The following is a 25,041-nucleotide window of genomic DNA, read 5'->3' as shown; positions in this document are numbered from 1 at the left end:
ATGATATCTTTATTAGTTATTTTTTGATGAGCTTTGAATCCAAGAAGCTTCCGTGAATCAAGATGAATTATGAAGCGCTTGCTACTTTTAAGATTTTATTGGTAGTAAAAATAGAAACCGTTATCTTCTTCGTTTATTTATCATCCGAAATTTGAAAGTTACGCTAGAATTACGTATAGTCAAAAATTCAAACTTTTGCATTGGTGTTTTTTTCTAAATTTTATATCATTAATTAGAGAATCAATAGAAAAATAACCTTAGAGTTTGTACTGAAATCTAACATTCCCACGAAAATTTTCAAGCTGATATTAGCTTTGAAAAATTAGTCAACTTCTTCCATCCTGGAGGCATCCTCGTCCTCTCCTTCGAGTGGAGGAAGATCGTCTAGAGATGGCATCTCTACAGCAGTGTCCGCCGAGTCATCGTCGATACCGAGGCCAAGTTTAATCATCCTATAGATGCGACCTGCGTGCTTGGTAGGTTCCTCTAGCGTGAAACCGGATGTTAAAAGTGAAGTCTCAAAGAGGAGCATGACGAGATCCTTAACAGATTTGTCATTGCGGTCAGCCTCCGCCTTTTGTCTAAGGTTTTCAATGATGTTGTGGTCTGGGTTGATCTCGAAATGTTTTTTGGCGGCCATATAGCCCATAGTTGACGAGTCTCGTAGGGCTTGCGCCTTCATGATTCTCTCCATGTTCGCTGACCAGCCATACTGAGACGTCACGATGCAGCACGGCGAAGAAACCAAACGATTGGACAAAACAACTTTCTCGACCTTCTTGTCCAGAATATCTTTGATGAGCTTGCATAGGTTTTCAAATTTAGTTTTCTTTTCTTCAAAAGCTTTCTTTTCGTCTTCATCCTCGGGTAACTCAAGACCCTCTTTGGATACAGACACGAGCGTTTTGCCGTCGTACTCCTTGAGTTGCTGCACGCAATATTCGTCGATGGGATCTACCATGTAAACGACCTCAAGGCCTCGATTCAGAACTCGCTCTACGAATGTTGAGCTGGCAACCTGCTCCCTCGACTCTCCGGTGACATAGTAGATGTGCTTTTGGTTGTCCTTCATTCTGGACACGTAATCCTTAAGAGAAACCATTTCTTCGCCGCTGGCAGAAGTGTGGTAGCGCAAGAACTCTGAGAGCTTCTTGCGATTGGTTGAATCTTCGTGTATTCCCAATTTGAGGTTCTTTGAGAAGTTGTCGTAGAATTTCTTGTAATTATCTTTTTCTTCGGCAAGCTCATCGATAAGCTCCAGTACTTTCTTGACGAGATTCTTGCGGATGACTTTAAGGATCTTATTCTGCTGCAACATTTCACGGGAAATGTTCAAAGGCAAGTCTTCGGAATCAACTACGCCGTTGATAAAGTTCAAGTAGTCAGGGATGAGCTCCTCACAGTTGTCCATGATGAACACGCGTCGCACGTACAGTTTGATTTTGTTCTTTTGCTTCTTATTTTCGAAGAGATCAAATGGAGCGCGTCTCGGGATGTACAGCAGAGCACGGAACTCCAGTTGACCCTCGACGCTGAAATGTTTGCAGGCAAGGTGATCCTCCCAGTCATTTGTGAGGGACCGGTAAAATTCTCCGTATTCAACTTGGGAAATGTCGTCAGGGTTGCGGGTCCACAGAGGTTTCGTTTTGTTCAACTCTTCGTCCTCATTATACTTCTCCTTGATTGTTTTCTTCTTTTTTTCTTTCTTGTCCGCTTCTTCATCTTCGCCGACATCTTCAACTTTCGGCTTGTCACCCTCGGCTGTCTTGTCTTCCTCCTTTTCATCCCCTTCATCATCGTCAACTTCCTGCAGGAAAAAAAACATTTTTTAAAATAAAAATATTCGGGAGAGACATGCCATGTTTACTCCGAAGTTCTCTCTGGTTTGACATTTGACTGTGATAAAATAATTTTCTTCCTCAAATGATAAATTCATCCTAATAACTTTAACTATAGTCACACAAATCCAAAACCAACCTTTTCTCTCTCCTTTTCAACGACAAGTTTAATAGGATATCCAATGAATTGAGAGTGCTTCTTGATGACATCCTTAATTCTTCGTTCTTCAAGGTATTCCGTTTGATCTTCCTTGAGGTAGAGCACGATCTTAGTGCCGCGGCCCAGCGGCTCCGAATTATCGAGCTTGACAGTAAAAGAGCCTCCGGCAGCTGATTCCCAAGTGTATTGTTCGTCGTCGTTGTGCTTGGAAGTGACCGCCACTCTGTCGGCGATGAGGTATGCGGAGTAGAAGCCCACACCAAACTGCCCGATCATGGAGATGTCGGCGCCAGCGTTGAGGGCCTCCATGAAGGCCTTGGTGCCGGACTTGGCGATGGTGCCCAGGTTGTTGATGAGGTCGGCCTTCGTCATGCCGATACCAGAGTCATAAATCGTCAAGGTGCGATCATTCTTATTCGGAATAATGCGGATGTAAAGCTCCTTTCCGCTATCCAGTTTAGTCGGATCAGTGAGGGATTCGTATCGAATTTTATCAAGCGCGTCCGAAGAATTTGACACCAGTTCTCGGAGGAAGATTTCTTTGTTACTGTAGAACGTATTGATTATCAACGACATGAGTTGAGCGATTTCAGCCTGGAAGGCGAATGTTTCAACTTCTTCTGCCATTTCGACCTTTGGGAAAAATAAAGAACGATCAGTAATAGGTGCATCGGTTTGTATTTTAACTTTATTGAATCGGTCAAATCAAATATAAAACCGGAAATATGGACGTCCTGAGGTTATTTGGACAGTGAAAACATAGATCTCTATTTAACTTCTCATGATCCATATGTAAACTACTAACTTTTATTGGTAAAAATAAAGAATGTTTGTGGCAAATAAAAACGATTGTTCAGCTAAAAGATGAGGAATGTCAGAGTCAAGGAAGGGCAAGCGTGGCAGGCGGTAGCAAGGCTGTAAATAGCCTGCCTGCCACGCCGATGCGCAGCCACGTGGAGGACGGGAGCGATAAACATCGTTTGGCGATTGCCAATAACTGAGGACCAGCACCACTTACTATATCTATGATGATTAATCTGAATACTTTCACTTGCGTTTCTTATAAATTTCAGACAAAAATTAATTAGATAAACAATTATAATAGCGGTTATAGCGGTTTCAGCGTTTAGTAGGCCGTAGGCCTGTCGCCGATTCTTAACATCGCAGAACATTCACAGCATTTTGCGGTCTCGAACACGCAACTCACTGCTACAATTCTGCTGTACTTAACCGCCCGGCCTCCTCGCCGATTGCCCTCGCGGGTAGCGCTAGGAAGTGATTTGTTATTCAGGTAATTTTCCGGTTGAGTTCGATATTCAGGTATTCTTCCGGTTGAGTTTGATATTCAGGTATTCTTCCGGTTGTATTTGATATTCAGGTAATCTTCCGGTTGAGTTCAATATTCATGTATTTTTCCTGTATTTGATATTCAGGTAATCTTCCGGTTGAGTTTGAGTTTCATGTATTCTTCCGCTTGATATTCGGTTGTTCTTCCTGTTGAGTGTAATATTCAGGCATGCTTCCAGTTGAGTTTGATTTTCAGGTATCCGACATGTGGAACAGCCTCCCTGATAGCATCGTNGAATTCTTCCGGTTGAGTTTGATATTCCTGTATTCTTCCGGTTGAGTTTGATATTCAGGTATTCTTCCGGTTGAGTTTGATATTCAGGTATTCTTCCGGTTGAGTTTAATTAATCATGGCTTCTACTGACACCGCTTGCAGAATGTGCACTACATATTGACAATAACTTTTTCATACTAAACTATAACTAAACATTAAATTCAACAATTCTAATTACAAGCACTAGGTCAATATGAGAACATTTGTTAACCTTATATCCGGGGAATGGAACAGATAGATCCTGATAAACGATAGCGACGAGGAAAGAATAAGTGAGAGCCACGCGAGGGAAGGCTAAGAATAACGCACCCTGCTGAGGGGAGGTGAGGGGAGGTGCTCGTGTATTTCTGTACATGGCGACCTGAGGAACTTTCGTGAACGTTCTAGAAGCTTCTGAGTGAGGGAAAACAGGTCACGTAAGTCTAGAGAATGTGTCAGCAATTTGCGTTTATTCGAACTAACATTAAAAACAATACGAATCTGTCCGAGTCCAAGTAGTAAAAACAATCATTCAAACAATACAATTTATATTAAGTCTTATGATGCAGTAGTACGATTGCTTCATCAATCATCATGCAACAGGAATGCAAGAAATTACCGAGAAACTCCGTCCTGTGAGCGTTGTTTGATTCAGTATTTATAAATTTCATTAATGGTCTTTCCCTTTTTTAAATCGGCGGGGATTTCCAACTTCACCCGCCCCGGAGCAATAAAAATAATTTCATATTCAATTTCAAAATTATTGAACCGACACTGAGTGCTGGGAAATGTGAACGACAATTCACGGTGAGTTCCTGTAAAAAAACAGCGAAAGACATTTTTTCTCCATCAGCGACTGTGATTAACCTGTTGTACACAGCACGAGTTCTTACAAATTAGTTTCTATTTCATTAACATCGCTTTCAAATTATCCTAAATATTATGCTAATACATGTATTCTGGCTGTATATAATTCGGAACATTTCTCTTCACTAAAAACACAATTTTCTGCTCATCCAGAATTCATTAAATGGATGATCAATAATTAAATAAAACTAACCCTTTTGGTCAGATGTCATCACATAAATTGGTCCGCACTAGCATGGCGAAAGTCACGATGTAGCGTATTATGCGTATATATTGTAAAATTTCACTTGATTTTAATTTCATTGAAAAGTTCAAGTGCTATAACGCTGCAATTATGTTCTAACTGCTCGGAAAAATTATAATTATCTGATAAATAATTGTTAATAATAATATAACAAAACGAATAAAAATCCTAGGCTGTCAAACGTGGCTACATGTATGCCGAAGGAAGAATTTACTTACTTGAATAAAAATACCTTCATGAGTACTGCCAAAATATTCATTTTTTATTTGTGAGTAACAAGAATAGCAATCGAAGATATAATTTGAGAAACAGACGTTCTAACTACCAAGCTTATCGTAATTAAAGTGATATTCGTGCGGCATCACAGATTACGTTCAAAGCTGACTAGTGTTCATACGTGGTTTCCAATGATTTTAGTATTATAATACGATATCGATCGTTTAATTATTTTTTCCTTTCACCCATACTCCCGAACGTCCATAAGTCACGTCTGAACAAGGTTCCATGGCTGCACCCATGGTTGAATTATTCAACCATGGCTGCACCTGACTCGGAATGTTAGCCAGTCGCACGACTGCCCATGTACAATTAATTTCGTATTTTTTGGATAGCCATCAGTAATTAAAATAAAAAAAGCTGCATTGCAGCCCAAAATTCATGAATAAAAACTTGATCAATGGGTATGTATTAAATGTATAATGGGTACTAGAAAAAGAATTGCATAAATTACTCCATGAACAGTTGGAACACCGACATTATGATCCTCACTGCCCTATCATTTCGTTCAGAACTCTTCCGACGTCTGTAGGTTTTCGGTAAACTGTAGTGACGAACATTGTATCTTCCATTTGTACGAGTACATCGAGGAAGGGCAAAGACTGATTCAGCCCTAATTCGCAGGTGAACGTCAAAACTGAACTGAGTTCTAAGGCCACGCGTAGCTCCGTCATGTGATTCTCGTCTCGAACAACGACAAAAATGTCGTCGACGTATCTACAGTAGATTTCAGGCCTGATTGTTGCGTCCGACAATACTCGGTTTTCTAGTTCGCACATGTAGAATTCAGCAAAGGTTGGACCCAGAGGGCTGCCCATGGCAACACCGTTGATTTGATGGTAAATTTTGTTGTCAGGTGTCCGGAAAGGCGATTTTGAAGTACAGATGCGGAGGAGATCAAGTAGGACCTTTTTAGGGACTGGTGGAGCCGGTAATCTTTCATTTGAATAAACATGGTTAGCAATTATTTCCAAAGTTTCTTCTGTAGGAACGTTGGTAAAGAGGTTGGTGACGTCAAGTGAAGCAAGCATACCAGATGGGCGCCGACCGCGAAGAATTTCTAAAAAATCGTCTCTAGATTTAAGTGAAAATTTCTTCGGGATGTATGGTTTTAATTATATTATATAATTAAATTTAATTATATAATATAATTAATTATATCTGTAGACTATAGTAAGACTGAAATTGAATTGTAACGCCCAACTTACCAAGTCTCCAGACAATAATAGTGACACGCGCCACGGAATTGGATCCTACAGATCGATTAATTTTGAAATGCAAGAACGTATGGTGTTTGTAATAATAGCTATCGTTTTACAGTAGTAGTGCTCTGAGATTAAAATTTGTAATATCTGCACAATTAAGGGGTGTCTTAGGTCAAATCGTGCCTAACGCCGATTTTAGATATTGCAAAATAGACGAATCAATAATTATACTGGACTTGTCCATCCTTACCAGAAAAAAAAACGAAACCATCACAACTGAATCTGAGCGGCAGTATATTTCAGAGAAAATGTTTGCCGCTTCAAGGAAATGTTGGAGTTATTGAACGTAGTTCAGAACATCGGATTCACCTCCTTGCTATCAAGCGCATACAACTTAAGTGTAAGAAAGGGCGACGACTTCGCAAACAGTACAAAAAGAGAGTATTTCCTCACCCCATTGTAAAGTTTGACTTTGGAATTAATTAAGATGTTCTGAGTCTATCATTTTTAGTTCATAAGAGCGCCTGCCTGGCTGTTGCGATGGATTGTTCATTAATTTTCGCTCATTGCAAAAATGGTGTCGGCCAACAAACACTTGCAGGCTTGGTCGTCTAACAGCAGACACGAAAAAATAGCAATAAATTAATATAGAGTATTAAGAATGAACTGGGAACGCAATGTTCAAATTCAAATCCAAAGCGATTATTGATGAGGGTTCTAAATGTTAATTGTTGAGATAGAGAATTCTAGAGGATAATTGATGATTAAATTGATATTTTTGAAAACGAAAAATTTTCAGACTTTCAACAGATGATCTAATTTCATTCCCTATTAAATGCTTGGACGAGATCAAAAGGAAAGGAGGGGTGGGACAGTTCTCGACAGAAGAACTTGTGCTCAGAAAATTTGCAATTAGTAAGGATTAAGGGGAGCGTCTACCCCAAAAATTATCTCGGCTATTTATAGACGGATCACTTTGAAACTTGGTACACATATGTCAAATCAAAAAATAGACAGCTTTTATTCGTGTCAATTTTTCGAAAAAAATAAAAGAAAACGTGAAATTCTTAGAAAACGGCCAAAAAAGGGGGTACTGTAGAAATCTATCTCCTCCTAGAATTTTCAAGCTACAACATCGATAAGGTACCTACATGACTCCACCTTACCGTCATCAGAAATAGTTACGATCCTTTATCTCGAGATAAAAATAGTAAAAACCTTCTGATACGATTTCAATTTATTATGTTTATTCTATTACAAGGACACACAAAAACAAAAAATCCATTTCGAATAATGATTACATCTTTGATCCTTCCATTCTAAAATGATGGATAGAGTGCAGCGACGAGCGAGTAAATGGCGATTCTAAGGTTTTTAACATTGTTTGTTTAACCGTGACGTTGATACGAATAATACTCATTTATCAGTTAATACTATTTATTCATGTTGATGAACATTCAAATATCATCTGCTAGCGTTATTATTTTGACAGAATAAGCAATGTGGGTACAGGCATAGACATTATCAGTGCCTTTTTCATGTGGTCCATCAGTCTATCGGCCTGCAACTTGGTTCGGTAGCAACTTGGTTTTAATGAGCTTTATCAGCTTCAGGAATTTTGAGCATCGCTGAGAGTCTGGTATTTTTGTATCTTGTTTACTATTATTCAATTTGTTTTAGAATGTAATTAAATAAAAAATGAATACTCAATTAATCCATTAACAGATATAAAAATACATAAGCCTGCCAATTGGGGTTTAACACTAGTTTTTGCATAATGTTCCTGAGCATTTTGCGGCGTTGTTTTTCCTTAGATAAACTTGAAGCGAACCATCTTTGTAATGGGCTTGTGAAGTTCAATTGCTTGTAGGCTTTTGCTGTCAGCAGAGCTCAAATGAAGCGTTGCCATCACTGGTGGGACGCTTTGAACACAGACAATGTCACCCCATCACTCCGGAGTATTTCCACTGTGCTGTGGGGGCAACAACTAACATTAATATCAATAATATTAATGGTGATAATTTATATTATCAGCTAACATTAATATATACACGACACCTGTTATTATATATAAATTCTATTAAAAATATGAAAAATTAACAAATGAATCAGTGAAGTTTCTAAAGCTTTTCCAAATATTTACATAACTGTTAAGCAACTTGCATCAGATATTTTCATAAGCAGTCCAAGTTTCATTAGTCAGTAAAATAATAATAATTGTTCTAGTGCACTCATCAATCTAATGCTCATCATTTGTAAAGACAATAATTTCTCTTTCAATCAATTTTACTGCAACAAATGAAGCTTTAAGAGATACATATATGGACTGTCTTTGAGCATCCTCTATTGAAAGAACAGAAAGATAAGTTTAGTGTTACGTATTGCTTAGGAGTTTCTCAACCAATATTAAATAAAATTCAAAGCTTACAAAAAATAATTAGGAATTTTTTGACAAGCAAACCACCAGATGTATAAACTAGCAACTTGAAGTTTGAACATTTGTATCAAACAGGTCAGAACTATTGATAAATAATAAAGCTTTGTATTCATATAACCTTTAACACAAAACTTAATCCAAATTCATGTAGGAATTTATTAACTTTTTGGTTGCAAGCAGCATGGAAAATTCTTAATTTGAGACAAAAATTTCTTAATTTTTAATCATAGGCCATTTGGGACACAATCTCTTCCAAACACTGTAAAATTGAAGGGTTTGTGATTGCCAAGTTGGTAGGGCTTGTAATGTTTAAGAAATAAATTAAATCTAAAGATTAAAATAGTTGCTGTGTAACCTTACCTAGTTTCACCTTCAATGATAACTAGAGGAAGGGTGGGTGAGTCTAAATCAGTGGTTCCCAAAGTGGGCGATATCGCCCCCCTAGGGGCGGTGGAAAGATATTGGGGGGCGATAAGGAAGAACAGGGCAGTAGGGGGGCGATATGGGGGGCGGCTGTCCGAAGTCAATGTCAGAAGTTCAAACGTTTGTTAGACGATTTGTACACAACACGAGCAGCACATGACTCCCAGCGATGGTTTTTTTCTGTTTTTTTTTTTAACCTAGCTCTCCTGGGTTTACGCCTCGGACAAATTAACGGCCGGACTCGAGGCCGGTCTCACGGCCAATTTTCAAATTTAATGATCAAGGAATATCTCTCAAACTAATGAACTTAACTCGATGAAACTTGGTACACGTATTCATTAGGACCTAACGTAATGTTTTGCTCGTGAAAATTGTTTAAATTTTGCCATCGTTCGTTTTTTTCCATACTTATATGCCAATACGGGCCGAAATTCACGGTGTTGATAACTAGAGGAAGGGTGGGTGAGTCTAAATAAATTAAATATAAAGTTTAAAACAGTTGCTGTGTAACCTTACCTAGTTTCACCTTCAATGATGACTAGAGGAATGGTGGGTGAGTCGGGTTAACTTGGTAGGGCTAGTTATGTTTGAGAAATAAATTAAATCTAAAGTTTAAAATAGTTGCTGTGTAACCTTACCTAGTTTCACCTTCAATGATAACTAGAGGAAGGGTGGGTGAGTCTAAATAAATTAAATATAAAGATTAAAACAGTTGCTGTGTAACCTTACCTAGTTTCACCTTCAATGATGACTAGAGGAAGGGTGGGTGAGTCGGGCTCCAGTAAAGACACAGCATCAGCCACAGCCGTCAAGCCACCGCTGCATTGCTCAGGAGACTCGATATTTCGGCCTGGTCACAACAGAATGAAGTTATAAAGAATGTTGGTTTTATTTACATGAGAGATAACTGTCATATGTTTTAGACACATTTTTAAGGAGATTGACAGGATTGACAATTTTCTACTTCAACACTTTTCAATTTGACTCAATAATACAGCTATCAAGAACAAGCAAATTGCTTTTCATGAGTACGTAACTAATGCAATTATAAGGAAGATTGCCAATTTTTCAACTCTTTGTATAGGAAATGACAACTGCAACATGATGAAGAGTAAAAAAATTACATTGAACTCTAAGACTTAAAAAAGAGAGTCAATTGATATATATACCAGACTGCTGTAGTAGCTGCAATTGTAATGATTACTAAGGATAACAATGTGAAGTGATCTGGCAATGCATTAAAACTTCCTCAAAGAGATTATTTTTGATTTGGTGAATTTTAGAGTAGTATCAATGAGCAACTACTTATAGTACAATTTCTAGATAATAAAATTATTCAAAAGGTGATATTCAAAGTAATTAAAATTATTACATCAATTAAATATGGCAGACTCCTTACTTGCCAAAACTAAACCATTGGCATCACTGCAAATGACTCCAGCCACTTGTGGTTGCTGTGCTCTGAAATAGGACCAATGGATATTGAAATCTGTGCAACAAAGGAACTGGTGCTGTCAAGTGGGGTGACTTTGGCCACCACTACAACAGAAACAAATGGCAGCAAAACAAAATAATAAACATTGGCTGAAGTCACCCCAGTCACTTTAGCCAACATTTATTATTTTGTTTTGCGGCCATTTGTTTCTGCTGTAGTGGTGGCCAAAGTCACCCCCAGTGGCAAAAGTCACCCCACTTTGCGGTGGCCAAAAAAGGCACACAAGTGAGTTACCTACCACAAACTTCTTGAAGAATGATTCAGCCTTCTTAATTTGAGACAGGATTTTCACAAGACTGTAAAAAGTCTTAATTTTCTGAACAAACTTTTAGAGTTTAGACTGATTGCGCTTGCAGCTGAATTCATGTAACCAATAATAACCAGAGAGACATGCATCTTCCTACATCTGGATTATATGCAACATATATGGTAATCAAAATCACTCCTACATATGATGCAAATTACAGTACAAATGATTCACAAGGAAATTTAAATCAAAATGAATTTAAGAATTAAGAAATTTAAAAAAAGTATACTACAAAACAAGATATATATATTTTTTTTACTTTCAATTTTCATGATTAATATGCTGATGGCATTTTTTTCTCTCTCATCTTAAATAAAAGTCATTTTAAACATGAAAGAAAAATATGTAAATTCCACAATATCACCATCACAATACAAAAAATACTTCCACTAATAGGAATTGTGCAGTATTATTACTGTAATGGGAATAATATCCAGTTACATACCTATCAGAAAGGCAATAGTTGTCTGGTAGAAAATTCATCAACAGCATGATACTCACATTTCAGACACACACTTCTCAAGAGAAATCTCCATTCCTGCAATATTCTCTAAAAGGAACTTATTGGTAATGTTCTTAAGGCTTATTTATGTCCCCTGATCATCAAGTTATTGTTCATATAGCATGACATTTATAATATGCTGAGCAGAATGGGTCTGGGCGAAAGCTGAAAAGAAGAAAAAAATATTCTGAATGAAATCAAAACAAATTTTTAGGAAGTATATTTAGTGCTTAATGTTATGCTTTATATATTCAAAAATAGTGAAACTATTTACTCTCTATGCTACAAGTGAATTATTAGAAGATAAGCCTGCAAGAAGATAAAATTATCTACTAGCAGCCAAGAAGATAACTTTTTTCAACCAAACCAAGAAGATATCCTTGCATTTTTTATGTTGTAAATACATATTTTAACACATGAGAAAAATTCCCAGCATTTGTTCTCCATCAAGTTTGCCACTGTTGACTGTCAACAATGACTGCTGCTGGCAGATTAGGCATCAGCAGAAGAATGTAGGCATGTGGCAGCTTCATTCTTCTTTGCCTCATTCATTTCCTTATTTTTAGTTGCTGATGAATCTCCATTCTGCTACTGCTATGCTGTCCAGGGCTGGAAAAATCCTACTTTTTTCTGAAATATCGCAGCTCTAATATTATATAATTTCAGTAGGTGTGAAACCTTGCGGCTTTAATGTCATGTATGTTTGTTTTATTGAAAAAAAATTGTGGTTTGCACTTTGCGAACATGTCGCTTCATAAAATTTTCAACTTCCATAATCCGCAGTACTTCAATGCTCCTGCCAAAATATCCTACAGATCGTAATAACATGTCAACCCAAATGTTTCCTTGAACTTGAAGATTGCGTAGTAGCTGTCACATCAGAGCGGTCAGACTGCATTATCAACTATTCAGGTGCCTCTTAAGTGAAGAAAAATGTTAGTGTTGCTGTATGATTGGACTGTTTTTAGGGTAAATTAGATATTTGGGGTAACATGTAAACGCAACTTTGTAAATAAGGTTGCAGCTCGTCAATGGCTTTTCATGGCCAAGATATGGAATTCGCATCTTGAAGAAATGGAATTCACTAATCAAAGAAATCGAATCACGCTGGCAAACCCATAAAACCATGGCTTGAAAAATCCAGTCAGGGCTTGCCAAGTAGATATATTCCATGCCTAATCATCCACCCGTCATTTTTCCATCATTTATCCATAATTTTTCCAACATTTCCCCATAATTTCCCCAGCATTTTTCAATCATTTTCCTATTATTTTTAATTCATTTTCAGATCATTTTCCCTTCAGTTTATCAAAATTTTCTCATAATTTTCCCATCATTTATCTATCTTATCATCATTCAATCATTCATTCATTTATCTATTAATTATTAATCATTTATTTATTCATCATTCATTCATAACATCATTCATTCATTCATCATTTATTTAGGAATTTGTCATTTACTTATCATTTACGTCTAATTTCTTAATCATTTACTTATCAAAATGGACTTTATTCTGTTCACTTCTCCCTTTGGCTTTTGGTTAATTTATAGCATTCATATCTATCAGTCACACTCACACCCACTTTTTCCACCCTCCTGCAGTCTAAGTCTCAACTAAAATGTTTGTTTCAGTTAGAATTGATAGCCTACAATGAGAGCTTTCTAATGTGTATATATATAATGGTACTAAAAAGTAAAAACTTTGAAATTGGCACATAGGAAACCTAGATATGATAGCTTTTGCAAAAATGTGGCAAAAATTAGTCCATTTTGGAGACTTAATTTAATAAAGAAAAAATCCATATATTTTCAATTTTTACTTGTATTACAGTTACACTTATTTTTATATGATAATTTCTAACTGTATAGGTAATCTTCATTGATGATTGAGTAATCAAGATCAAAGAAAAAAAATATATCAGTCACATTGAAGTTTTTGTCATGAGAAAACTTTGTTAAGCATAGTAATAGTGGGTTGGCTTTGGTTCATTGTAGAGCACTGCTAAATGCTTAATGTATATTCCATTAGTGTCATTGTCTGAAATATTTATCAAATTGGTAATAAAACAATGGATAACAACTTAAGTATCAGACATCATGTGTTTTCTTGCTAACTGCATTTGTGGTGCACTTCTTCTAATGTAGCTCATGCCCTCTCACAGAGTTGTGATCATAATTATTTTTCATGTTTCACACAGTGATATTTCCCCCAGCCAATCTTGCACATAGTTCTGGAGCTCACTAATGGGAAGAGACATCCCTATTTTCTATATCCCATTGATGCAATTTGAAATAGTGCACTAAATTTCTCTAATTAAAAATGCTAACAAGTTATAATGAAGTTTGAGCAAAAGATAAAAACTTTGACCAAAATACTCCATGTACCATACTACACAATAAAATATTCATTTAAAAATCATTTTTGATAATCTGTAGGGTAATAGAGGACCATTTGTGGGGTAAGACAGGACCATATGTGGGGTAAGATAGGGCCACTTGTGTGATTAAACAGGATCATTTAGTGGTCCTGTCTTACCCCATGTCTGGTCCTTTTTTACCCCATTTTAGAATACATGTCAGGCAGTGATGGTAGCAGGTAGGAATGCGTAGTATGTCTAAAAAGTTGCCTATTACTTGAGGTAACCTGCCTACATCCACAAACCTGGTAAAAAAAAATTTTGTCATTAGATAGAGCTTATTTCCCAAACAGGGTTAACTATTTTTTTACCCTTCTTTACATAGGTTTTCTTTAAAAATTAGCCAGAAATTCATTATTTGCAGAAAAGGGTTGCCACAAACACTGAAATGACAGGCAATGATTGTTCTAACATATTGTTTTGTCAAATTGAATTCAGTGCAATTAGAATGCACACCATGGGCTGGTCCTTTCTTACCCCATGAAGGCTGCGATCCTGTCTTACTCCATTTGACTATAAGCCTGCAAGAAGATAAAATTATCTTCTAGCAGCCAAGAAGATAACTTTTTTCAACCAAACCAAGAAAATATCCTTGCACTTTTAATGTTGTAAATACATATTTTAACACATGAGAAAAATTCCCAGCATTTGTTCTCCATCAAGTTTGCCACTGTTGACTGTCAACAATGACTGCTGCTGGCAGATTAGGCATCAGCAGCAGAAGAATGTAGGCATGTGGCAGCTTCATTCTTCTTTGCCTCATTCATTTCCTTATTTTTAGTTGCTGATGAATCTCCATTCTGCTACTGCTATGCTGTCCAGGGCTGGAAAAATCCTACTTTTTTCTGAAATATCGCAGCTCTAATATTATATAATTTCAGTAGGTGTGAAACCTTGCGGCTTTAATGTCATGTATGTTTGTTTTATTGAAAAAAAATTGTGGTTTGCACTTTGCGAACATGTCGCTTCATAAAATTTTCAACTTCCATAATCCGCAGTACTTCAATGCTCCTGCCAAAATATCCTACAGATCGTAATAACATGTCAACCCAAATGTTTCCTTGAACTTGAAGATTGCGTAGTAGCTGTCACATCAGAGCGGTCAGACTGCATTATCAACTATTCAGGTGCCTCTTAAGTGAAGAAAAATGTTAGTGTTGCTGTATGATTGGACTGTTTTTAGGGTAAATTAGATATTTGGGGTAACATGTAAACGCAACTTTGTAAATAAGGTTGCAGCTCGTCAATGGCTTTTCATGGCCAAGATATGGAATTCGCATCTTGAAGAAATGGAATTCACTAATCAAAGAAATCGAATCACGCTGGCAAACCCATAAAACCATGGCTTGAAAAATCCAGTCAGGGCTTGCCAAGTAGATATATTCCATGCCTAATCATCCACCCGTCATTTTTCCATCATTTATCCATAATTTTTCCAACATTTCCCCATAATTTCCCCAGCATTTTTCAATCATTTTCCTATTATTTTTAATTCATTTTCAGATCATTTTCCCTTCAGTTTATCAAAATTTTCTCATAATTTTCCCATCATTTATCTATCTTATCATCATTCAATCATTCATTCATTTATCTATTAATTATTAATCATTTATTTATTCATCATTCATTCATAACATCATTCATTCATTCATCATTTATTTAGGAATTTGTCATTTACTTATCATTTACGTCTAATTTCTTAATCATTTACTTATCAAAATGGACTTTATTCTGTTCACTTCTCCCTTTGGCTTTTGGTTAATTTATAGCATTCATATCGATCAGTCAGCAGTCACACTCACACCCACTTTTTCCACCCTCCTGCAGTCTAAGTCTCAACTAAAATGTTTTATTTCAGTTAGAATTGATAGCCTACAATGAGAGCTTTCTAATGTGTATATATATAATGGTACTAAAAAGTAAAAACTTTGAAATTGGCACATAGGAAACCTAGATATGATAGCTTTTGCAAAAATGTGGCAAAAATTAGTCCATTTTGGAGACTTAATTTAATAAAGAAAAAATCCATATATTTTCAATTTTTACTTGTATTACAGTTACACTTATTTTTATATGATAATTTCTAACTGTATAGGTAATCTTCATTGATGATTGAGTAATCAAGATCAAAGAAAAAAAATTGGGGCCTTGGGCAGTGTTGTTGTTATGGTTATCCATTTTGAGGTGACTGGAGTTGCTCTCAACTGGGCACTTGCACCTGGATTAATCAAAAGATCTTCAGCAGTTTTTAATTAGGTCAGAGACTCAGAGTGGTGTCACAAGGAGGTCTTGCTGTTCTCTCAGAGGTTGCTTAGGCGTCCTGTACTCTTGATGTACACAACTGTGACCTTTACTATTGCAAATTGGGCACTTCGTAACTTCGTGCCTTCGTGGGAAGTCTCTCCCACCCACTCCCAGGCTCAGCTGACCCAGCAGGTCGTGCCGTCATCGTCCGATGATCGTCGTCGTGGAATGCAACAGGATCTATATTCTATACCATAGGTGGCCACCGCCGAGCTTCCCGATGTAGTCCGCTTATGAGAAGGTAGTGCTCATTTGTATCTTCCACAGTTCCAAGTTGCAGTGCAGTATCCTTGGGCCATGGTGGCAATCCATAGGTTATTCAAAAGAACCTGTTCTTATGTCATTTTGAACCGATCAACGCTTCTTTACGGACCGATCGTAAAACACNTGTCCACTAGTTATAGGACGGTCCCGACTCCCGACATCGCCGACATACAGGTGCCGTTTCCCTACATGCGGAAATTTAATAATTAATTATTGTCCGCTCAGTTTTTAAATACTTCATCCCGACAATAATAAAAGCTTCTGGACTAATTAAATACTTATAATGAGAGCTAACTTATGCTAATGACATTCCCTTTTGGATCTATTTACGATATTCCAATCCATTTTAGGCTTGTATTATGAGACCACACTGAGCATGGTTAAACTTAGGGCAGGGTGGCCCAGTGGTTAAAATTCAGAGTGCCAAGATTGGCGCAGAGAGGCGCGGGTTCGATCCCAGCTCTGTGCGCCAGTTTCTAGTCAGAATCGGCGAGGGGGCCGGACTGTTAATTAAGCAAAACAGAATTGTAGCAGTGAGTTGCGAGTTCGAGACCACAAAAGGCTGCGGATGTTCTGCGATATTAAGAATCGGCGACAGGCCCACAGCCTACTAAATGCTGAAACCGCTATTATTATTTATTATATAAGGTTGACCCACGACAAATTCCGTCTATCAGTTTAGCTTTCTTGTTACGTCACGTAGATCCAGATACGTAAACAAACCCGTCATTCTCATGACGGATTGGTTGACTGATTTGATCGCATTTCGGTGATTGGTTACTGCCCGTGACGTCACTGAGATCAGTGACGTCACAGGCGAACAACGAACTACATCCGCAAAAATGGGCTTCTGATGGGTCAACCTTGTACTGGTTCAACCATGCTACGACCATCACTGGCTTGCTGACCGCCAGAACCATTTTTGCATTACACAACACCCTGGACAAGCCAGGTACTCTTTTATCAACCAGAGTTGGATTAATGGCTGAGTTGACCATGAGCTGAGCTTCCCGGAAGAACTTGTCCTCAGTGGGACTCGAACTTAAGAGCTGGGTGCGAGAGACTGAGTCTCTCACCACAGCTCTGTGAGAATTCTTAACCGGTAATGCCGGTTAGCAATGGTAGACATGCGAATGGAGAGAAATGGAGAATGAATTTCGTTAAATTATAGGCCAACTAAGATTCAGCTGTTAAAATACAAAAATTCTCTCATCATAACGGGTAATGAAACCTAGAATACAAGAATTTTGATTATACGTAAATGGCTTTGCTTAAGAAAGCTGAAGCAAAGAATTTGAAATACTCAAATGGCTTCAAGAGAAGCCGAATTGATGTCTAATGGGGCTTCGATGATGATACAGATTTCAATCCAAGAAATAATCAGCTCGGTCACGTTCTAGCCGCAATTAAAACGGCGATTCAAAATCTGCCATTAGAGCTAATTGTCGTTGATGTCAGGACGTACATGAAAAAGACAACTGGAAAAGAACACACGTCAATATTTGTTATGGAGAATATATATTTTATGCAAGATACAAAAGTACAAAAGTGGAATTGAGTCAACAGGTGATAAATTGCTTAAGCGGTAGCAATTACAGCTAAGGGTTTTATATCTAGTAGGAATAAGCTCAATGACGTAACACTATACCCTGGGCTCATCCTTTCATTGCATCACACATTGCATCAGTAAGGATTTGCTTATGCTACTTGGAACACTCCGAGTATTGCATCCTCTTAAAGCTAGGATATGTTCCGAGGCATCATTTGGGAACTAACACTAACAAATAATTCAACTATTAATGCCTTGACCTTGAAATCCTCCCAAAGCTTTAATACAGGACGGTTTAAGATAACAAGTTCAACACCAACAAAGAGAGGAAAAGGATACCTTGTTCCCGTAACATGCACCATCCGATCGAGAATGGGTAGATGATAGAGGCCGCTGCAAGATTGGTATACGTTAAATGACTAACAGAATGGGACAGTAACTTCGGTAAAACAATCAAGTATTTAAACAAATGTTTCAAGAGGACAGGGATGTACATAAGAAATAACTTGGATTAATAACTGGCCAGAATACAAGAGCAGCTCAGGAAGAAAATAACTGTTGGAATCGATTTTAGAATAACGTGGATGCACCAAAACTACCAGGACACTACAAAGTCAGCGAGCGAGATACTCTAGAGACCTGCATGCCTCATCGCGCAGACGGGCAGTCGGAGTGTTCTCAACTTCGTTTATACGAAGCATGAAATTTATCAAAGTAGCATGGGAATTGGTCTTTAAATCACCATAATAACAGACCAATAAATCAAAGGGAATCGATCGTTTTAGTTAAAAATCGGGCGAGCGGTGGTCGATCCTGGCGAACTCTGAGGAGATACAAATAATTTTGAAACACAATCCGTGTGCGTGGAAATGAAATGGAACTTCTTAAGAGCTAGCCCGATCATAAATAGAATGAACGCTCCACACGTTACAGCGAATGTTCCCAAGGTCAATCCCCAGAATATAAAATAATCAATATCTAAAACTACGAGAAGACAAAAGTAGATAAACATGAATAACATGTGCGAACAACAACATTACTTACTTTATAACTTGAGTGCACACTTTCTAAATTAAGCTCTACGCACTCCAGAGTCATTAAACAAAACACTGATGAACACGAACCTCTAAGTGAATAATAAATTGAACTGATCATAGACTTCATGAAGCAGCCACGTTACTTCAAAATTTAGACTGAAATTAAACTTTGAGCTTCTGTGGAAGCTGAAGCTCGCAGTTTATATATGAACGTAACAACGTCAGAGTTTGCATATGAACGTCAGAAAGGCAAATGGACAACCTATGTTCTTATTAAGCGTGATCAGGAATTTAAAAGTCAAAAATTTGGTAGATGCAACGGCACATTATTAGGAAACATTATCTCGTGCAAATTTTAGGAAGGGCAGCTATTAACCAATGTTTTATGTGGAATAAACTTCAGTAAATTACAACAAAGAAGAAGTAGAAGGGAACTATAATACGAAGCTACAAAAATAAGCACAAAATGCACAAACATTAAGTTCCCTTGTAAAATTCCCATTCAATATGAGCTTAAATGATAAAAGAGACGCACAAATATAAAAAAGAAAATACATGGAATGTATAAAGCGTAATATACTCGCCACGTATATCACATAAACTAGGCTATTTACTTAATACATAAAAATAATTCCAGCAATGCAGAAACTTGAGCTAGTAATTTTGGAGGGAACATATACATTCCTTTTTTTGAAGACGCGAGTAATGTCAATCGCGTGAAACTGAAAATTTCTAGCGGGCTCGCAATGACATTCAATTCAAACTCATTTTATGCTTTAAAGTTTATCATGACCAACCGCAATGAGGTATAGAAATATATTCCTTGTTGGCATTAAAAATAATTCTGAAAAAAATAATGGTTACACTCGAAACTAAAGTCGCCATCATAAAAAGTAGCGAATTTGAGTTAAAAAGCAACTGGAGTTTTGAAAAAAAAAAACAGCACAACTAAAAGAGTTATTTCACCTGGTTAGTCTAGTACATTGCGAGACCAAATACTGCACAAGCATAACAAAATCTTCTACATCGCCATACTCACGCCACTTAACAAATTCAAAGAAGCTCACGCTTAGTTTATGACAAACAATTGTATAGATGAGAGCACCAATCGCGAAGAATAAATGCGAGTCCTAGTATTAATACTTCGTGGAAAAATGGAAAACCACCAACTCCTATCCAAGAAGTGTAATAGGAGAAAAAATAGATCGGGCTTTCTTGCACCACTCGTGCAATATCGACAAAACCAACTGAGCTCTTAATGTAATAAAATCACAAGCAACTTTGTAATACCTAAATGTTGGCTGTCGCTCACAAAACTCAGCAGCAGCCACGGTAATGCATACGGCACGGGAGGCTTGGACAACCAAGCTTTCGAGCTTCCGTACAGTTGACTGAATAAACTTTTAGGTTTTGTACTCCTCTAATTCAAAATGATGAAGTACAAAGAATCATGGCTAGCAATTTTATGAGTTAAAAAATTAAATTCAGCGCGGTTGAGCGAAAAAAATGCATATCTCTAATAGAAACGCGTGCTTCCACGTACGAGACACAATCGATCTCAATATTACTCATACTTAAAAACCGTGAAATAAAATAATTCACCACATTAATAATGTAGGTTAAACAAAATCTGTCGTTTTATGAAAGAAAAATGCTGTAGTAACAATGGTAGATCACCGCCTTCACAACTTAGCGGAGAACAGCATCCATGATTCTCGTTTCCAGATTTCACGCTAATGCAAAACTTCATGCCAAACTTATATTAAAATTAAAGGATAAACATGAATAATTCTTCCCATCATCTCACGGCGCGTCATTAAATACGAAGCAGCTAACATCAAAAGTCTTACGTTCTATTGGTTATATAATATAAATCTGGTGTGTGATTAAACTTAAGACATGAATAATCTCACTCTAACTTGGCAGGTAAACGCTCAGTTCTCGCCGAGACAAGCGAAGTAGACAACCGCTTCTAAAATCTAGTTGAATAGGAACCTTGAACTGTCATAGGAGACAAGTGTCGCTTATACATTTTTACTGGAATCCAACTCCCAGTAGAAATCTGATCCAACAACGATGATTCAGCGGAACGCCAAAGCTACGCAAAATCACATTTTCATATCCTTCTTTGTTCCAGAAGGCTAGGAAAGGCGAACTTCAGATAACGAAGCTAATTTATCAGTTGGATTATTTAGCTGAACAATCTACATGTCGGCACTCTTACAGCTTTAGGTTCGGCAATATGAATATATAATATTAAGAAAATAGTGTTATTGCCCACCGACACACTTCTTTTCCAACACGCAAACCAAAGTTCCTTCCCTTGTTCAGCGATAGGAAGCGGCGCAATTCACGAGATGGTTAGGACGTTTTAATGTCCCCCCAAAATAATGGAAATCATAATGCTAGGATCTGTCCCGTAACGGACAGGCAGCTCCCATGCCTACGACGCATAACAATGACACGGGCAGGAGCATTCATTAGGAGGCAATATTCAGTCAAATTCTGAAATTCATTTTCTCAAACTAGTAACATCAACTTGTACGCAGATCAGCTACCATTCAATTTCATCTTTCCTGAGATGAACTAATATCTCATCATAGGACCCAATACGATTACATGGAAATAACAATTACATCTAAATTGTAGTTCAACATTAAATATTTTTCCAGGGTAAAATGACCCCCTTCATAAAATGATTCCCGCAAGTGAGAGATTGGTTCGCAGTAATGCATTTATAGCAGCACAATATATCACAAAAGCGAATACTATTCATAGGACCTGATCGTACCGACACACTAATGCCAGATCCCCTTTTTTTGTGACAAAAATTTAGAACGGCAGAGAAAAGCTGCAGTGACTATAAAATTCACCTCAGTTCCTTATCAAAGCTACAAAATCATGAGAATTGACCACAACTCTTCAACAAGATTACTTGACACATTAACTAGCTGCTATATCGTATGCCGTAAATAACGCCATGGGCAAATTGACATCAGCATTACGCTCTGTTATAAAAACATACGCAAGGCCCACTTTCAAAACGGCAAATGAGCATTGCCGGCAATATGAATACTTCAACTATAAAACGTTATTCGACTAAAATACAACTTGGCACACACAATAGTCATTTTTCTCAAAAATAGAGGTTGGCTTTCTTTTCTGTGCAAAAACTTTTTGTAAGCAAGTTCCAGCACGCGATTACTACGGTGCAACGCACTGGCATTAAGTTGGCAGTGAATATAATATACAAAACACTGACAATGAGGCATCACAGAAATAGGCAGCGGTTAGACTGATACAAACTTGACTTACTAGAGTAACCTACAAAGACAGCTGGCGATATTTTGTCAACCATCACACTAGTCATCAGTCGTCATTGAGCAAGTATGTGTAAAGGCAGCTATTAGTGAGCATCAGCAATAACCATGTACAATGCAATACGGCGTCATGAAGCGTTCGTTTGCATCAAGATCTAAATAATTAGCTATAGTGCGTGATATGGCACTAGTTGTACGTTAGTTCACAGCTCTAGGTTACTCGCTTCGGTATCACCCACGTGATTCTTGAGCGTCAACAAAAAAAAAATTATCCCAACAACTGCTAATATTAAGTATCATAAAAAAAATGGAGTAAAAACAGTGCATGCATTTCGAAGCGAGTTTTCAAATAATAAAAGGCGTAAAATTCTGCGAGAGGTGTGATGTCTACAGAAAAAATAAACTTGAACGCTTAATGTAGCTACTCGTATTGCATGAATAAGAACACTTATATTACATTGCATAGTTAACTATTCCACCGCAATTGCATGGCAGTAATAAAGTAAGAATTAACTCGTACTGGTTACTCAGAAGGCACGTATCGTATGAACCCTTATCATGCATAGGAGAGTTAACCAGTCTTAGAGGTAGGAATAATTCGTCTAACTTAATTGTCTATGCCTATTGATATGACAGCACTCTGCTCCTCAATGGTCATAAGGTGAATACCATCGAACAAAGAAATAAAAGTTGCATAAGTAAAAACCATCACATTACAACTTTAAATAGGTCTTAAAAAGTCAAAATATCATATTGATGAAAAAGAAACTTGAAATTTTTTTTATCATTCCCATCTGAGTCCAAATGAGCCCACATTAAGTAGACGGAATTTATTAAAACTAAAGTTTCCTGTTCTCAGGAATGTTGCGACATGGTGAAGATAATATGTGACTCGTTGGCATCCATGGACGAGCTTTCGGTGCTATTGAGGTTTTGACCATCGCTTGAAGATTGCATGGGCAGCGAGTGTTGGTGTTGGTGCTCGTGCGAAGTCCATGTCAAGTATCCATTCATTTGTGGCGACTGCAGCATATGAGACTCAAATGCTCCAGGTTGGTTCACCAGGTCGTTCATCATATTCTCCATGTTAGAGGATCCAAGCGGATAGTTCTCCATGACACCGTATGGCAAGTTCACCAATGATGTGTCAATCTCAAAATCTTGAGGATTGTTAGCTAGCCCCAGAATGGGATGTGGATCTCCAACAGCAACATTCCGCATAGAATTTCCAGACATGGCGTTCTCGGCGCCAACTGCCCGATAAGCACCATCAGTTTCTTCATTGTCTATTTCACTTTGGTCGTCGTTGGCTCGCTGCATCCCTAAGAAGTGTTCCTCGGCATCGAGGGCGGCTGATGGCTGGAACGAATCCGCGAACAAATTTTCTGCCTTGTGCATGCGGCGTACGTGCGAACGCAGGTTGTCCCTGCGCCCTGAGCGGTAGTCGCAGAAGGTGCACAAATGAGGCTTGGTGCCTGTGTGCATGCGGATGTGCTGGATCATCTGTAAGCAATGAAACAATTAGCAAAATGCAGTATAAGCCAAACTACTCATCAACTGTTAAATGGACACAACACTAAAAAAAAATCATTGCTCACCTCCGGACAGCATTCGCACAGGCCATAACTCTTCAAGCCATGGCAATATATCACGCATATGGTAATAAATTTTACCACAATTATTTTCAGTCTTATATTCCACAGTGAGAAATATTCGAAATTCATTATATTTTTATTAAAATTGATAGAGCTTATCACTAGACAGCTGTTAAATTTCCAAAAAATGTACATCAAATAAAAGTTCATTTGAGTAAATGTAACAATTTTATTACAATTGATGGAGCTTATCACTAGAATGCTGTTAATTTTCAAAAAAATGTACATCAAATAAAAGTTCATTTGAGTAAATGTAACGAGCAAGACATGGCGCCGAAATCCAGGCGCGGGATCCGGTGCGACTTGCCTTCTTCTCCTGGACCGAATGGAAGCCACACATGGGACACTGCCAGTGGTCGGGGTTACTTGGGCAGCGATGCGTTATGTTCATGTGCAACCGAGCTTCAGATTCCTGAGGAAAATCAACTCCTGCAAAGATCAATTATCTTGTTAGTACAAACGGCTTGAAAAGTATTGTGACACTGCAAAATTCCAAGCAAATTACTGTGATCTAATTCTGAGGTGTACTTGACTGAGCTGTACATTACAAGGTTTTCTTGATGTTGCAATTAAGGTGCAATATCATGCAATTATAGGTACAAACCTATATAATTTTCATGTTAGACATGAGGATTAAAAGCACTGAAAGCAAATAGGCATATTTATACGCTGTTTGTTTAAATTACCATTTCACGCAGTGACTAAAATATAAATTCAATGCATTTGAAACAGCAAACAAAACAAGTGATGAACTCACCACATATCACACAGCTAGCAAAGCAAGTAATAGGCTTGTTTTCAGCGTGCAGCTCCATGTGCCTCTTGAAAGCCTTGTCCTGAACGCACTTGTACTCGCACTGAGGGCAATGCATCTCTTCTTTGCTGTATCTGGAAGGAGAAATTTAGAGTCGCGTTGGCACATCAACATCCAAAAGATCTGAGCATCCAAAGCAGCTAAAATGTCCCAATTCGAACCATGCCAATAAAAACATTGCCGAGTTGATCAGTAAATTGTCATTGAAATGAATAATTCCAAAAAGAAGCAGATTTCATTTCTCACACTCCACACAAGAATTACTAGAACACTTCAAAATAACAAAAATTTTTCACTTTGAATGAAGAAAATTCCGATAGATTG

General features: G+C 37.6%; 2 protein-coding genes across 2 annotated transcripts; both read right to left on the bottom strand.

Moving 5' to 3' along the window:
* Positions 1-119: 119 nt before the first annotated feature.
* Positions 120-2,628, bottom strand: LOC108670786 (heat shock protein HSP 90-alpha). The gene is made up of 2 exons (XM_018158278.2): positions 1,978-2,628; positions 120-1,807 (listed from the first exon to the last, which is right to left on the bottom strand). The coding sequence occupies exons 1-2, from the start codon at positions 2,623-2,625 to the stop codon at positions 323-325; spliced, it is 2,133 nt and encodes a 710-aa protein (XP_018013767.1). The 5' UTR covers positions 2,626-2,628; the 3' UTR covers positions 120-322.
* A 15,213-nt stretch (positions 2,629-17,841) lies between these two features.
* On the bottom strand, positions 17,842-24,788 carry LOC108670788 (zinc finger protein Pegasus). Its single transcript, XM_018158281.1, has 3 exons — positions 24,661-24,788; positions 24,211-24,332; positions 17,842-23,751 (listed from the first exon to the last, which is right to left on the bottom strand). The coding sequence occupies exons 1-3, from the start codon at positions 24,773-24,775 to the stop codon at positions 23,104-23,106; spliced, it is 885 nt and encodes a 294-aa protein (XP_018013770.1). The 5' UTR covers positions 24,776-24,788; the 3' UTR covers positions 17,842-23,103.
* Positions 24,789-25,041: the final 253 nt, after the last annotated feature.

This window comes from Hyalella azteca, unplaced genomic scaffold (assembly GCF_000764305.2).
Source record: "Hyalella azteca isolate HAZT.00-mixed unplaced genomic scaffold, Hazt_2.0.2 contig1683, whole genome shotgun sequence".
NCBI lineage: Eukaryota > Metazoa > Arthropoda > Malacostraca > Amphipoda > Hyalellidae > Hyalella > Hyalella azteca.
This window is presented reverse-complemented; position numbering and strand designations above follow the sequence as displayed.